At 51.9% G+C, this 15,209-nt stretch overlaps 1 protein-coding gene across 1 annotated transcript; it reads left to right on the forward strand.

Annotated features, from left to right (window-relative positions):
* Window positions 1-446: 446 nt before the first annotated feature.
* LOC311216523 (olfactory receptor 14A16-like) lies at window positions 447-9,698 on the forward strand (the record flags this gene model as incomplete). The annotated part of the gene is made up of 4 exons (XM_084298052.1): window positions 447-489; window positions 6,142-6,195; window positions 7,032-7,957; window positions 9,531-9,698. The coding sequence occupies 4 exons, from the start codon at window positions 447-449 to the stop codon at window positions 9,696-9,698; spliced, it is 1,191 nt and encodes a 396-aa protein (XP_084154178.1).
* Window positions 9,699-15,209: the final 5,511 nt, after the last annotated feature.

Below are 15,209 nucleotides of genomic sequence, written 5' to 3' on the forward strand. Positions count from 1 at the left end.
TGGCAGTGATGACATTAAAGAGAGAAGCCTGAAGACTATCAAACGGGACTTTAGGGGACTGGGATGGTTAGTGGATGGAGCAGGAGTACAGGTGGTGTTTTCGTCTATCCCTACGGTGGCAGGGACGGGTACAGAGAAGACACGGAAAGTCCACCTGGTAAACACGTGGCTCAGAGGCTGGTGCCAACACAGAAATTTTGTGTTTTTGACAATGGGGCGCTTTACTCGGCACCCGGCCTGATGGCCACAGATGGGTCCCTATCTCTAAGGGGAAAATGGGTCCTAGGCCAGGAACAAGTGGGGCTCATTGAGAGGGCTTTAAACTAGGTAGGAAGGGGGACGGGGCTGAAACAAGGCTTGTTAGAGCTGTGCCAGGGGTAGCAATGGCAAGGCTGGGAGAGCAGGCAATGGCCCAACTGAAGTGCATCTACACTAATGCACTTAGCATGGCTAAGAAACAGGAGCTGGAAGCCATCATGCGGCAGGCAGGTTATGACTTGGTTGCCATCACGGAAATGTGGTGGGACCACTCTCATGACTGGAGTGCTGCAATGTCTGGCTACAGGCTCTTCAGACAGGACAGGCAGCGCAGAAGAGGTGGTGGTGTGGCTCTCTATATCAGAGAGTGTTTTGATGTCGTAGAACCAGGATGAGGAGACTGATGAGGAATTCTATAGGCAGCTGACAGAAGTTGCGAAATCGTCAGTGCTTTTTCTCGTGGGGGACTTCAACTTCCCATATATATCCTGGAAACACAACACAGCCCAGAGAAAGCAGTCTAGGAGGTTCCTGGAGAGCGTGGAAGATAGCTTCCTGATGCAGCTGGTTAGTGAGCATACCAGGGGAGGTGCCCCGCTAGACCTTCTGTTCACAAACAGAGAAGGACTGGTGGGAGATGTGGTGGTTGTAAACTGTCTTGGGCAGACTGACCATGAAATGGTAGAGTTCTCCATTCTTGGAGAAGCCAGGAAGGGGACCAGTAGAACTGCTGTATTGGACTTCTGTAGGGCTGACTTTGAGCTGTTCAGGACACTAGTTGGCAGAGTCCCTTGGGAGGTGATTCTGAAAGGAAGAGGAGTACAGGAAGGCTGGGCACTCTTCAAGAAGGAAATCTTAATGGCCCAGGTGCGCTCTGTCCCCTTGTGCCCAAAGACAAGCTGAAGGGGAAGAAGACCAGCCTGGCTGAACAGAGAGTTGCAGCTTGAGCTTTGGAGAAAAAAAGAGGGTTTTTAATCTTTGGAAAAGAGGGCAGGCCACTTGGGAGGAATATAAGGATGGCAGAGGAGCTGGCCAAGCCACTTTCTATCATTTATCAACAGTCCTGGCTATCAGGGGAGGTCCCAGTAGACTGGAGGCTAGCAAACGTGACGCCCATTTACACGAAGGGCTGGAGGGTAGACACGGGGAACTACAGGACTGTCAGTTTGACCTCAGTGCCAGGGAAGCTCATGGAGCAGATTATCTTGAGAGTCGTCACATGGCACTTACAGGGCAAGCAGGTGATCAGGCCCAGTCAGCATGGATTTATGAAAGGCAGGTCCTGCTTGACGAACCTGATCTCCTTCTATGACAAAGTGAAGCACTTGGTGGATGAGAGAAAGGCTGTGGATGTGGTCTACCTTGACTTCAGCAAGGCTTTTCACACCATTTCCCACAGCATTCTTCTCAGGAAACTGGCTGCTCGGGGCTTGGACTGGTGCACACTTCGTTGTGTTAGAAACTGGCTGGATAGCCGGGCCCAAAGAGTTGTGATGAATGGAGTCAAATCCAGCTGGAGGCCGGTCACTAGTGGTGTTCCCCAGGGCTTGGTGCTGGGGCCAGTCCTCTTTAATATCTTTACTGATGATCTGGATGAGGGCATCGAGTGTACCCTCAGTAAGGTCGCAGATGACACCAAGTTAGGTGTGTGTGTCAATCTGCTCATGGGTAGGAAGGCTCTGCAGGAGGATCTGGATAGGCTGGACTGATGAGCTGAGGTCAACTGCATGAAGTTCAACAAGGCCAAGTGCCGGGTCCTGCACCTGGGGTGCAATAACCCCAAGCAGAGCTTCTGGCTGGGAGATGAGTGGCTGGAAAATTTCGAGGTGGAGAAGGACCTGTGAGTATTGGTGGATCGTCGGCTGAATATGAGCCAGCAGTGTGCTCAGGTGGCCAAGAAGGCCAACAGCAGCCTGGCTTGTATCAGAAGCAGTGTGGCCAGCAGGTTTAGGGAAGTGATCGTCCCCCTGTACTCAGCTCTAGTGAGGCCGTACCTCGAATACTGTGTTCAGTTTTGGGCCCCTCACTACAAGAAGGACATCAAGGTGCTCGAGCGAGTCCAGAGAAGGACGACGAAGCTGGTGAGGAGTTTGGAGAAAAAGTCTTACAAGGAGCGGCTGAGGGAGCTGGGCTTGTTCAGCCTGGAGAAAAGGAGGCTCAGGGGCGACCTTATCACTCTTTATAAGTATCTTAAAGGAGGCTGTAGTGAGGTGGGGATTGGTCTATCCTCCCATGTGCCTGGTCACAAGATGAGGGGGAATGGGCTAAAGTTGCGCCAGGGGTGTTTTAGGTTGGATATTTGGAAGAACTTTACTGAGAGGGTTGTTAGGCATTGGAATGGGTTGCCCAGGGAAGTGGTGGAGTCACCATCCCTGGAGGTCTTTAAAAGACGTTTAGATGTAGAGCTTAGTGATATGGTTTAGTGGAAGACTTGTTAGTGTTAGGTCAGAGGTTGGACTCGATGATCTTGAGGTCTCTTCCAACCTAGACAATTCTGTGATTCTGTGATTCTGTGATCCTTCTGGGTTCCTTCCAACTTTGGATATTTAATGATTCCATGATTCTATGATAAAAGACAACAGAACATTTAAAAGAGAACAGAATATGTTTAGCTCTGCCTGAGACACGACTCCTTTTGCTCTGCTGACAGCCTCTGCAGGCCGCCCTGCACATAAGGAGTAGGGACATGTTCAGTTGTCCTACATGTGGCATCTGCTGCCATTTCAGTTACCCAAAGGAATGCCTCCACCTGACTCACAGAGGATCAAGCACAAATTTCACCAGGTATTTCCATCTGAACAGCTCCTGCCTGTCCTCCGTCTCCACTTAGGAGCTATTGTGGCTCAGTAATTCGCATTAATGTGCCACTGTTGCGGACACCTGAACTGAGGCCAGAGGAATCCCAGCTCCAGTTGGTCTGTGCCAGACATGGGAGGGATCTGAGCCCCCTTCCAGCCCCAGGAATAACAAGCAGCATGAGATGCCTTGACCGACTCTGCTGAATTCCTTCCTCAAGTGGGGATGAAGGAGATCAGTCCCTGGCCATGACTTCATGTCCAAAGTGATACTGGGAAAAAAAAAGATGTGATTGTTACAATTAATTGGTGTTCTGTAAGGAGAAATGACCCTGGTGTGAAGAAGTGTGTGTGCCATGTGAGGAAGGGAACCCAAGGGATTCCTTCAGGCTGTTTGCCAGCAGGTTCCCCTGCGGTCCCAGGGCCATGTGCAGGGAGCCTGGTGCGGGGCAGAGCAAGGGAGGCCTTGGGCTGGGCCTCTGCTGCTGAGCTGGGCCGGGCTCCTGGGCCCAAGGGGAGCTCCTGACAAGCGGGCAGCGCTGCAGAGAGACAGCTCTGCCCAGGAGCAGCTCCTCTGCACAGCGCAGCAGGGCTGGGGGCACTGCCTGCAGCTGGCTCGGGGAGGGGGGAGAAGGGAAAGAGAGGTTACGGGCTGTGTGGGATATGAGAATACTGAGAGCTCAAAGGAGGAGAAATCTTCCTAGCATATAACACGGTAAGTCCCTTTCTGCAGTGTATTGCACAGGAATATCAGGGAAGGTTTCAAGACTGAGAACTTCCCATAGAAGATCAGGCCAAATGCACTTGGTATTTCTTTAGTGTGGAAAAACACAAGCTCCAGCGCAGGGGTTCCCTGCTGCAGGGTCAGTGTCCAGGCCCGGAGGGTTCCCTTGTCTCAGGCCGGCTGCAGGCTGTGAAGCCAGGGGTGCAGGCAGGGGTGTCCAGGGCTGTGCTGCAGAGCAGGGTCCCTGCTGTGCCCCAGGGGCTGTGTGCTGGGCCAGGGCCTCTGCCGCCTGCCAGGCTCAGCACTCAGCCTGCCCGGGGAGCTGCCCAGGGCGCTGCGGGGAGAAGCTGCGGGTGGAAGGAGCCCCCCCGGCAGGGCAGGGTCCTGCTGCTGGTGGGAGGCTGTTAACCTGGGGCAGCCAGCTCACAGCAACACAGCACATCTACAGGGTATTTCCCACAGGTTTTTCATTAGCATTGTCAAGGCAACAAATATTTTAAAGACATAGAGCTTTCTTGACTCTCTCTTTTCTGTTTCCATTTGCTGAGGAAGCTGGGAGGATACATTAATGGAAGAGAAAACGTTCAGTTTGGGCAAGAGGCTGACAGCTCTCTCCCAATTCAGACTGAAACCTGATAATGGCTTGTCAACATCTCTGTAGCCTAAGTCTGCACCACCATCTTGTTTCTGGCCACTGAATCTTTTCTTCTGATCTGCTTTTCTGGACTATCAATCTGTTTATTGTCCCATCACGTGCCATGCTGCTCAGAGGTTTCTGCAGGGCAGATCTGAGTGCTCAGAGATACTCAGATGGGAGTAGACTGAGAAACAGCTGCAGGAATAAACAGCTCCAGGCACTGAAGATAGGTCAGGGAAGGAGGGAGGTGCTGTACAGGGTAGATTTGGGCATCCTTCTCTCAGTTGCTGCAATGCAGATACTTTATTCTGTGTAAGTCCCCTCGTCTCCTCTCCCAGCCAAAACTACTGCCAAGAAGATCATAGAATGAATCCTATCATAGAATGGTTTGTGTAGGAAGTTACTTTAAAGATCATTGAGTTCCCAATCCCCTGCCATGGGCAAGGGCACCTTCCACTAGACCAGGCTGCTCAAAACCTGGCCTTGTAAACTTCCAGGGTTGGGGCACCCACAACTTCTCCTGGCAACCTGTTCCAGTGCCTCACCACACTCTGAGTGAAGAATTTCCTCCTAATCTCTAATCTGAATCTGCCCTCTTTTAGTTTAAAACCACTCCCCCTTGTCCTATCATTATCTACCCAAGTAAAGAGTCCTTCTCCGTCTTTTTTATACGTCCCCTTCAAATACTGGAAGGTGGCAATGAGGTCACTCCGAAGCCTTTTCTTCTTCAGGCCGAACGTCCCCAGCACTCTCAGCCTTTCTTCATAGGACAGGTGCTCCAGGCCCTTGATCATCTTTGTGGCCCTCCTCTGGACCCACTCTAACAGTTTCACATCCTTCTTGTGCTGGGAGCTGCAGACCTGGAGACAGTACTCCAAGTTGGGCCTCACCTGGGCAGAGCAGAGGGGAACCATCACCTCCCTCGACCTGTTGGCCACTCCTCTGTTGATGCAGCTCAGGATGGAGTTAGCCTTCTGGGCTGCAGGCAATCACTGCTGGATCATGTGGGGCTGATCATGGTGTCCAGGGCATGAGCTGCCATGTCTGCAACCAGAGCCCCAGAAGAGGAGAGGTGCCTCTCAGTGTGCATGCTCCCCTTTCCTATTGCATGACAGAGGGGTTGCCAGTGACTGCTCAGCATCCCTGGGGTCTGTTCACAACTGGGTGAGGCTTTCTGGGGGGGTTCTCTGCCTCTTTGTCTTCCACTGAGTGAGCACTGTGATATTTCCCCACATTTTCTCCACCCGTTCATGCTGCTCCTGCTATCGTGTTCAGGCTCTCTAGGGATGGGGGTTTCAGGTGCAGTTCCAAAAATGACCATGAACATCCTGCCACAGATGTATCTGCATAGCAGTGAGGTGTTCCATCACCCATCTGACTTCTGGGACCACAGACAATGCAGTGCAAGACGGTGGGTAATATGCCAACGATCCCTTCAGAAGACCGCATCTTTTACCATTTCCCTGTTTTCTAATCTGTGTCACCTGGGCAGTGCAGTTGACAGGGCATGGGAAATAAGCAGGCTCTCCACCTTAGAAAACTCATCAGCCTCCATGTAGTGTCAAGTCAAGCTATTCTCCACAAGGGCGCAACTTGGTCTGGCTGTCTGAGTGAGAAGCCATCTCCCATTAGTCACTGCACATCTGGGCTGAGAAGGAGAGAGAGAGGAGATTGGAGAGCTGCACTTTGGATGTGGACCCCCCCTGCTATGTTGTGTTCCTTTTCAGAGAAACTTCTGAGTGTGGTCATCCTAGCACTTAGAGAGGAAGGATGGGGCAAAGGTAGGAAGAAGACCAATGGAGAGACCAGATCTTCTGATGCTGCACTAAGGCCCAGGGTACACTTCTGACTCTCAGGACTCGCTAGTGTTCAGGTTGAAAGAAATCCAAGTGCTTTGGATTTCCCCTCTGTCGTGGTTTCAGCTAGGATAGAGTTAATTTTCCTCCTAGTAGCTGGTAGGGTGCTGTGTTTGGGATTTAGGATGAGAATAATGTTGATATCACACTGAATTTTTAATTGTTGCAGAACAGTTCTTCCACTAAGCCAAGGACTTTTCAGCTTCTCATGCTGTCCCGCAAGCAGGCAGTCTGGGAGTGCAGTGGGAGCAGGGAGGGGACAAAATCAGGACAGCTGACCCAAACCGGCCACAGGGGTATTCCATACCATCTGACATCATGCTGAAGAATTAATATAGGGGGGATGGCTGGGTGGGGGGACCGGCTGCTCGGGGATAGGCTGGGCATCAGTCAGCAGGTGGTGAGTAATTGCATTGTTCATCACTTGTTTTGTAAACATTAACAGTAGTAGTACTAGTATCACTATAATTATTATTTTCCTTTCTTTTCTGTCCTAATAAACTGTCTTTATCTCAACTCACAGCCTTTCATTTCTTTCTAATTCTCTAGCCCATCCCAGAGAGGGAAGGGGGAGGGTGAGCAAATGGCTGTGTGGCCAGCAGGGTTAAACCACAACACCCTCTTTTAATGAATGTGCGTCTGATGTGACAAGGAATGCAGACAGTGTATCACTAAGTTTCAGAGGTTTCTGCAACAAACTGAGTAGGTTTCACTCAAAGACGTCTGTCCAAAACTGTCACTGCATTTTCCTTCTTCAACAGGTCCCCATTCCCAGGGGAATCAAATGTCCAACAGTAGCTCCATCACCGAGTTCCTCCTGCTGCCATTCACAGACACGCGGGAGCTGCAGCTCCTGCACTTCGTGCTCTTCCTGGGCATCTACCTGGCTGCCCTCCTGGGCAACAGCCTCGTCCTTACAGCCATAGCCTGCAACCACCGCCTCCACACCCCCATGTACTTCTTCCTCCTCAACTTTGCCCTCCTCGACCTGGGCTGCATCTCTACCACTCTCCCCAAAGCTATGGCCAATTCCCTCTGGGACACCAGGGCCATTTCCTACACAGGATGTGCTGCACAGGTCTTCCTGTTTGTCTTCTTGTTTTCAGCAGAATATTCTCTTCTTACTGTCATGGCCTATGACCGCTACATTGCCATCTGCAAGCCCCTGCACTACGGGACTCTCCTGGGCAGCAGAGCTTGTGCCCAGATGGCAGCAGCTGCCTGGGGCAGTGGGATTCTCAATGCTCTGCTGCAAACTGGTAACACATTTTCCCTGCCCCTCTGCCAAGGCAATGCTGTGGACCAGTTCTTCTGTGAAATTCCCCAGATCCTCAAGCTCTCCTGCTCACACTCCTACTTCAGGGAAGTTGGGCTTGTCATGGTTAGTGCATGCTTTGCTTCTGGATGTTTTGTGTTCATTGTGCTCTCCTATGTACAGATCATCAGGGCCGTGCTGAGGAGGCCCTCTGAGCAGGGACAGCACAAAGCCTTTTCCATGTGCCTTCCTCACCTGGCCGTGGTCTGCCTGTTTGTCAGCACTGGAGCTTTTTCTTACCTGAAGCCCCCCTCCATCTCCTTCCCATTCCTGGACCTGGTGGTGGCTGTTCTGTACTCGGTGGTGCCTCCAGTGCTGAACCCCCTCATCTACAGCTTGAGGAATGAGGAGCTCTTGAATTCTGTGAAGAAAGTGATTTCCTGGAGTTTTTTCAATAGTTATAAAATTATTGCCTCTTTCCATAAATGACTCCCAGCATATCCGATGTCAGACCTGTGTTTTGCTTGTTTTCATTTTTATAGGTAATTATGTTTTTTCTGTTCCTGCACACTTTGGGATTTCTCTCACTTCATATGAAGTGGGATGTATTAACTAACTCTAACACTGGAATACAGTGCTACGATCTGTTCAGAAAAGATAGCCACGGAAAGGGTAGGTGGGGTTGTTGCTCTCTATGGATTGATTGCTAAGAGAGACCTCTTAGAAACAGCCACAGACATGTTGAGAGCTTGTGGGTAAAAACTAAGGACTGGACCAATAAAGGACACCTGGTGGTTGGGGTCTACTCAAAGCTGCCTGGTCAAGGGGAGCCTGTTGATGAGGCTTTCTTGCTTCAGCTATAAGGAGCATCATGCTTGCACACTCTCATGGTAATGGGGGACTTCGACCACCTGGATGTCTCCTGGAAAACCTACACAGCAGGCTGTAAGCAATGCAGGAGACTCCTAGAGTGCATAACTTTCTGGTCCAGGTATTAGACAAACCAACCAGAGAAGTGTTACTTGACCTAGTGCTCACCAACATGGTAGAGCTCTTTAAAGATGTCTCAGAATCACAGAATCATCTAGATTGGAAGAGACCTCCGAGATCACCTAGTCCAACCTCTGACCTAACACTAACAAATCCTCCACTAAACCATATCACTAAGCTCTACATCTAAACGTCTTTTAAAGACATCCAGGGATGGTGACTCAACCATTTCCCTGGACAGCCTATTCCAGTGCCTGGGAAGAGTACAGGGATGCAGTCCAGATGTGCAGGGATGGCATAAGGAAAGCCAAGGCACGGATGGAACTGAGCTTGGTAAGGGATGCAAAGAATAACAAGAAGAGACTCTATAGGTACTTTGCTCTGGAAAGAAAAGACAAGGAGAGAGTATCTCCTCTGATGGATGAGAATGGTGAACTGCTAATGACAGACATGGAGAAGGCTGAGGTACTCAACAATTTCTTTGCCTCAGTCTTCACTGCCAGTCAGGCTTTCAAAGTCTTTTGTTCTCTTAACCTCTAGATGGAGGCTGGGGGAGCAAAGTTGCACACACTGTAAGTGAAGAGGAGGTTTGAGACCACCTGATGTTACTAAACAAGTACAAATCTACAGGGCCTGATGACATGCATCTGAGGGTCCTGAGGGAATTGGCTGATGTAGTTGCCAAGCCACTCTCCATCATATTTGAAAAGTCGTGGCAGTAAGGCAAAGTCCCTGGTGACTGGGAAAAAGAAAGAGGGAAACATCACTCTTAATTAGGCTAGAAAGGAAGATTGGGGGAACTACAGAAGGGTAAGCCTCACCTGGCAAGATCATGCAATGGGTCCTCTTGGAGGCAATGTTAAGGCACATACATGACAAGGAGGTGATCTGGGACAGCCAGCATGGCTTCACCAAGGGCAAATGGTGCCTGACCAATCTGGTGGCCTACAATGGAGTGACAGTATCAGTTGACAAGGGAATACTGACCAATGTCATCTACCTGGACCTCTTTAAGGCTCTTAAAACAGTTCTACATGACATCCTGATCTCCAAGTCGGAGACATATGGATTTGATGGCTGGACCATTCGTTGGATAAGGTGTTGGCTTGAAGGTGGCACTGGCAGACTATTGATCAATGGCTCTGTGTCCAAGTGGAGGCTGGTGATGAGTGTTATCCCTTAGGGGTCTGTCCTGGGACTGGTATTGTTTAATATCAATAACATAGACAGTGGGATTGAGTGCACCCTCAGCAAGGTTGCTGATGACACTAAGCTGAGTGGTGTGGTTGATACAATAGCAGGAAGAGACGCCATCCAAAGGGACCTGGACAGGCTTGAGAAGTAGGCCAACGTGAACCTAATGAGGTTCAACAAGTCCAAGAACAAGGTGCTGCACCTGGGCCAGGGAAATCCTGGATGTGAGTACAGACTAGGAGAAGAACTCACTGAGAGCAGGCCTGCAGAGAGGGACCTGGGGGTTCGGGTGTATGCAAGGCCCAACATGAGCCAGCAGTGAGCACTTGTACCCCAGAAGGCCAACCGCATCCTGGGCTGCATCAACAGATGAGTGGCCAGCAGATCAAGGGAGGTGATGGTCCCCGCTCTGCTCTGCCCAGGTGAGGCCCAACTTGGTGTACTGTTTCCAGGACTGCAGCTTCCAGAACAAGAAGGGTTTGGATCTGTTAGAATAGGTCCATTTGCTGTCCTAATGAACTATCTTTATCTCAACCCACATGCTTTCATTTCTTTCTGCTTCTCTCCCCCATCCCAGAGACAGAAGAGGGTGAGTGAGAGAATGGCTCTGTGGTGCTTAGCTGCCAGACGGGTCAAACCACAACACCTGCACTTAAAATGACTGTTGGGACCCTGAGAAACTCATGCTGGGTCATGTGTGACAAACTCAGACTGAAAGACTCTAGAGCAGGTGACTTTGAGTGGCTGTGGCAGATCCCAGCATCTTGCTCCAGTCTGGGAATATGTCCCCTTCCAACTAGGGAAATTAGAATGGATTAATATGAACAGACCCATCAGGTCAATATGCACAGTAAGGGGAAGTAATAGTTGTTGTGCTGTAGCTGCAGCAGGCAATAGGCCTTGGACTGAGCCTCAGAAGGCTCAAGCAGATCTAATCCAGTTCACCCATGAGCTAAGACAAACACTGTGAGCAGAGTGAAGGACACGGAGTGGTGCCCTCCCATGAAGGAGGATGCAGAGCACAGCTGTAAGAGGCGTCTTGCTTGTGCCATGGCCGACACAGGTTCAGTTGAAGTAAAAGCCCCAGCCCAGGACAATGGAGTGAAGGTCCCTGGGCACAACTGCAGAAAGACTTTGCAAGACCTCTGCCAGTGACAGCTTGAAACACCAAATGCATCTTGGTGGTAGTAGGTCCTTTTGGCACATGGGCAGTTGACCTCCCTGGCAAAACCACCACGGAGGCCACCACTGCAAAGCTGCTGCGTAACACCGACTTTTGTCCCCGGGGTCCAGACAGGGGAGAGGGGAGAGGCAGGCTGTGGGGAGGGGGCTGGAGTGAGGTCACTGCCACTGCAGCAGCCTGATTGGCCCTCAGAAGGGCTGGCCACCAGGCACTGTGACATCATCCCGCGCATCAGAGAGCCCCCTGGGCAGCAATGCCGTCACTGCAGAGGGGAGGGCGAGGGGCTGGCAGAGCCCCATCGAGGGGCTGGCTGGGGGTCCCCTCTGCTACAGCCACCTGATGGAGCGGGGCAGGCAGGAGGGCAGGCAGGGCTCGTGACCACCTTGCTCAGGACGATCCCTGGGTGAGCTGGGTGACAAAATCTGAGCCTTAGCTCCAGCAGAAGCTCTTCTCTTTGCTCTTGACTTTTCTCGATAACACCACTTCCAGGTGAGCTCTGCCCTTGCTAAAACCATCCCTCCATCTCCGCCATAAATTTCTGTCTTGGAGCCTGTCCTTGCTGTCACCCCCTGGAAGTTCCTTCATGGCCCCTCTCAGAGCCCTGTCCCTGCATCGTCCCAGCCCCACTGCCCCACACATGGTCCCACAGCCATGCTGCCAAGGCACTGCACATGGCAGTGCACATTCAGGGCTTGGTCGAGCTCCCCCCATTACAATCCTAATGGCATCCTCAGGGTCCCCTCCTGCCTTTGCCCTCCTGCCTTTGCAGCCTTCTCCAGCCCATGGCACCTGCCCTGACCCAGCCATGTCCCATGGGGGCCTCTGCAAACAGCCCTGCTCCAGGTCTGCAGGGCTCTGGGCCAGGACAGAGGCCGACAGAGCTGGCTGTTCCCCCAACACAGACCTTGAGCTCTCCCACCTCCCTGATCTCTGCCCACCCCCTTGCCCTCATCCCAGCCCAGTGGCAGTGGTCCTCAGGGTAGTGCCCACCGCAGGCTGCTGCAGGGCTCTGGGCACTGCCATCACAGTCACAGCCCCTCTGAAGGGCACAGCAGCTCCTGGGGCATAGAGGGCTCAGCCACAGAGATGTTGACATCCATATCACCAGCGTACAGAGGTCAGTGTCCCCTGCAGTGTCCCCTGCCCTCCTCAGCAGCAGATCCCCAAGAGATCTGTAGCCCCTCGGTGCCATCCACGGGACTCCCCAGGCATTTCCTGCAGCCCCGGGGCCAGGGCAGCCTGCCCCAACCAGCTGCAGCCAGAAGGGGGTTTGCGGTTCCCATTAGTTCCTCATCAGCTGAGGGTGGGTCTCAAACAAAGAGATTTCAGTAAGTTCATTTATTTTGTTTATATACACAAAGAACCTGGTTCCTCATTTACATGAACATTCACGAAAGATGTGTTGGTACGTATGTAGAAAGGGATGAATAAAGACATTTGTAGAAAAGAGTTCCACAAGAAGAAAAATTAACAAATCAAAACAAAGTGAAAACAAACAGTCACCTCTGAAGTAAAACGAGGCTTTGACTGACATGACATAAAATACACTAGATCTGTAGAAGAAGAAAAGAAGCAGTCCATAATTGCTGAAGGGTCAGTCAGTTTCCTCAGCACATCCTGAAAACCCTCCATGACATCACTTTCCTGATGGCACCCTTGAGTTCCTGGTTCCTCATGCTGTAGATGAGGGGGTTCACTACTGGAGGCATCACTGAGTACAGAACTGCCATCACCAGGTCCTGAGATGGGAGGGAGATGGAGGGCGGCTGCAGGTACGCAAAAAAGACGGTGCTGATAAACAGGGAGACCACGGACAGGTGAGGGAGGCATGTGGAAAAGGCTTTGTGTCGGCCCCGCTCAGAGGGCATCCTCAGCACAGCCCTGAAGATCTGCAGGTAGGAGAAAAGAATGAAAACAAAACACCCCAAAACCAGAGAACTACTAAATGGAAGCCCAACTGCCATGATGTAGGAGTCAGAGCAAGAGAGCTTCAGGATCTGGGGGACTTCACAGAAGAACTGGTCCACAGCATTGCCTTGGCAGAGGGGCAGGGAAAATGTATTGGCAGTGTGAAGCAGAGCATAGAGAACCCCACTGCCCCAGGCAGCTGCTGCCATCTGGGCACAAGCTCTGCTGCCCAGGAGGGTCCTATAGTGAAGGGGCTTGCAGATGGCAATGTAGTGGTCATAGGACATGACAGTGAGAACATAAAACTCTGCTGACATTAAAAAGAAAAAAAAGACCTGTGCAGCACATCCTGCATAGGAAATGGCCCTGGTGTCCCAGAGGGAATTGGCCATGGCTTTGGGGACAGTGGTGAAGATGCAGCCCAGGTCGAGGAGGGTGAGATTGAGGAGGAAGAAGTACATGGGGGTGTGGAGGCGGTGGTCGCAGGCTATGGCGGTGAGGATGAGGCCGTTGCCCAGGAGGGCAGCCAGGTAGATGCCCAGGAAGAGCACGAAGTACACGAGCTGCAGCTCCCGTGTGTCTGCAAATGCCAGCAGGAGGAACGCAGTGATGGAACTACTGTTGGACATGTGCTGCCATTGGCATGGAGACCTGTTAATGGAGAAGAAATATTTGGGGAGACCTCTATGAGCAAAACCTGTTCCTTACAGAAAGCTCCCAAATTGCTGTTTCTCTTTCAGGAACACTTTTCCTGGTCCCCTACTTCAGCTGAGGTCAGTGCTGGCTGAGGGTTACACTGGGAGCACAAGACTCTGGAGGAGATATTCCTTCCCTGCAGCAAGTAAATTGTATCTTGGTGATCTCAGGTCAACTACACTTGGTATATCAAGGTGTTTTTCAGAAAAGTTCCTAGAAAGACACCCAACTGCAGAGCAGGTCTTGGTGGATATTTTCTGTATTTTTTGAACTTCATCTTGTAAAGCTTTGTACAGAAGTAGCGTACTTGTTCTTGTAAAGAAGTTTTGTACTTCTTTTGTAAAGAAGTGCTCTAAGGCAGAAATCCATAGTATACTGCCCACCAAGAGAAATTCTGGGGCTACTCGAGGCAAAGGGACTGTCCAGCAGTGCAAAGTGTCGAAAGCTGGTGCATCTGTTAGTTCTGATTTCAGCTGCCCTTTATAGGTACCTCTGGAGGATGGTCACACTAAGGTGTTCCCCTGAAAAGAACCTGGATGCTGCTGAGAGCAGAGGAATCCAGGCTCAAAGGGCAGATCTCCAAAGCCCTCACCTCATCGTACCTGAGGAGGATCTCTGCTCTTCTCCAGGGACAGAGAGGGATCACAGCAGCTGCCCACATTCAGGCATCCAGCAGCAATAGTATGGCCTTAGGACTGATGTGTCTTCTCCATGGGGCTGCTAGATAACACAGAGCTGCTAGGGCAGAGCTGTGCCCTTGTGCATGGCAGCCTGCAGCCCAGCAGAAGTCCTGATGACACTATGGCTAGAGGTTGAAGGTGCAATAGAAACGAAAGCAGGGGATAGCTCCAGGAAAGGTGTCTCCAGTGCAAGGATGGCAGGGAGATGCCCAAATCCCTTCTGCCATGGAGATACTGGGAGCAGCTCCCTCTCACTCCCTGCCCATGGCTCTGCTGCCTGCAGCTGTGCCTGCCTGCAGCTGGGTCTCTGTCCCCACGCCTCCTGCCTGCAGCTCAGAGCCCCCATCCCACCTGCTGGGTGCTCAGCTCTGCCCTGCAGACACCTCCTGGCAGCAGGGCTCTGCCCAGGGGCAGCTCACTGGGGGCACGTCCTAGAGACCAGGTCACACAGACCCTGCTGACACTGTGCAAGGGGTGGTGGAGCTTTCTAGGGGCTGAGGGGCAGGAAAGGGACTTGATGGGGGTCATTGGAACCTCCTTTGGATGCCTTAGGACTGTCAGGCTTTTCTAGGAAATAATATTATATTTTGCTATTTCTACTGAGCCAAAAAGAAAATTAAAAGCAGAGGCTAAGGAAAGATGAGAGTGAAGTTCCCTTTGAAATTCCCTTGGTGTGCTGTGTGTCTGTGAGCAGGCTGCCCCAGGCAGCAGCCTCCCACCAGCGGCAGGACCCTGCCCTGCCAGGGGGGCTCCTTCCACCCGCAGCTTCTCCCTGCAGCGCCCTGGTCAGCTCCCCGGGCAGGCTGAGTGCTGAGCCTGGCAGGCGGCAGAGGCCCTGGCCTGGCACACAGCCCCTGGGGCACAGCAGGGACCCTGCTCTGCACCACAGCCCTGGACACCCCTGCCTGCACCCCTGCCTTCTCCTGTCTCCAGCCAGAAACTCACTGGGTGCAGGTCTGGGAATTCTCCCGCAGTGAGCTCTGGGCATCCTGCCACTTCTGCCTGCCCTTAAGCACTGTGTCTCTGCAGGCAG

The sequence above is a fragment of the Netta rufina genome (assembly GCF_964035555.1).
Source record: "Netta rufina genome assembly, chromosome: 18".
Taxonomy (NCBI): domain Eukaryota; kingdom Metazoa; phylum Chordata; class Aves; order Anseriformes; family Anatidae; genus Netta; species Netta rufina.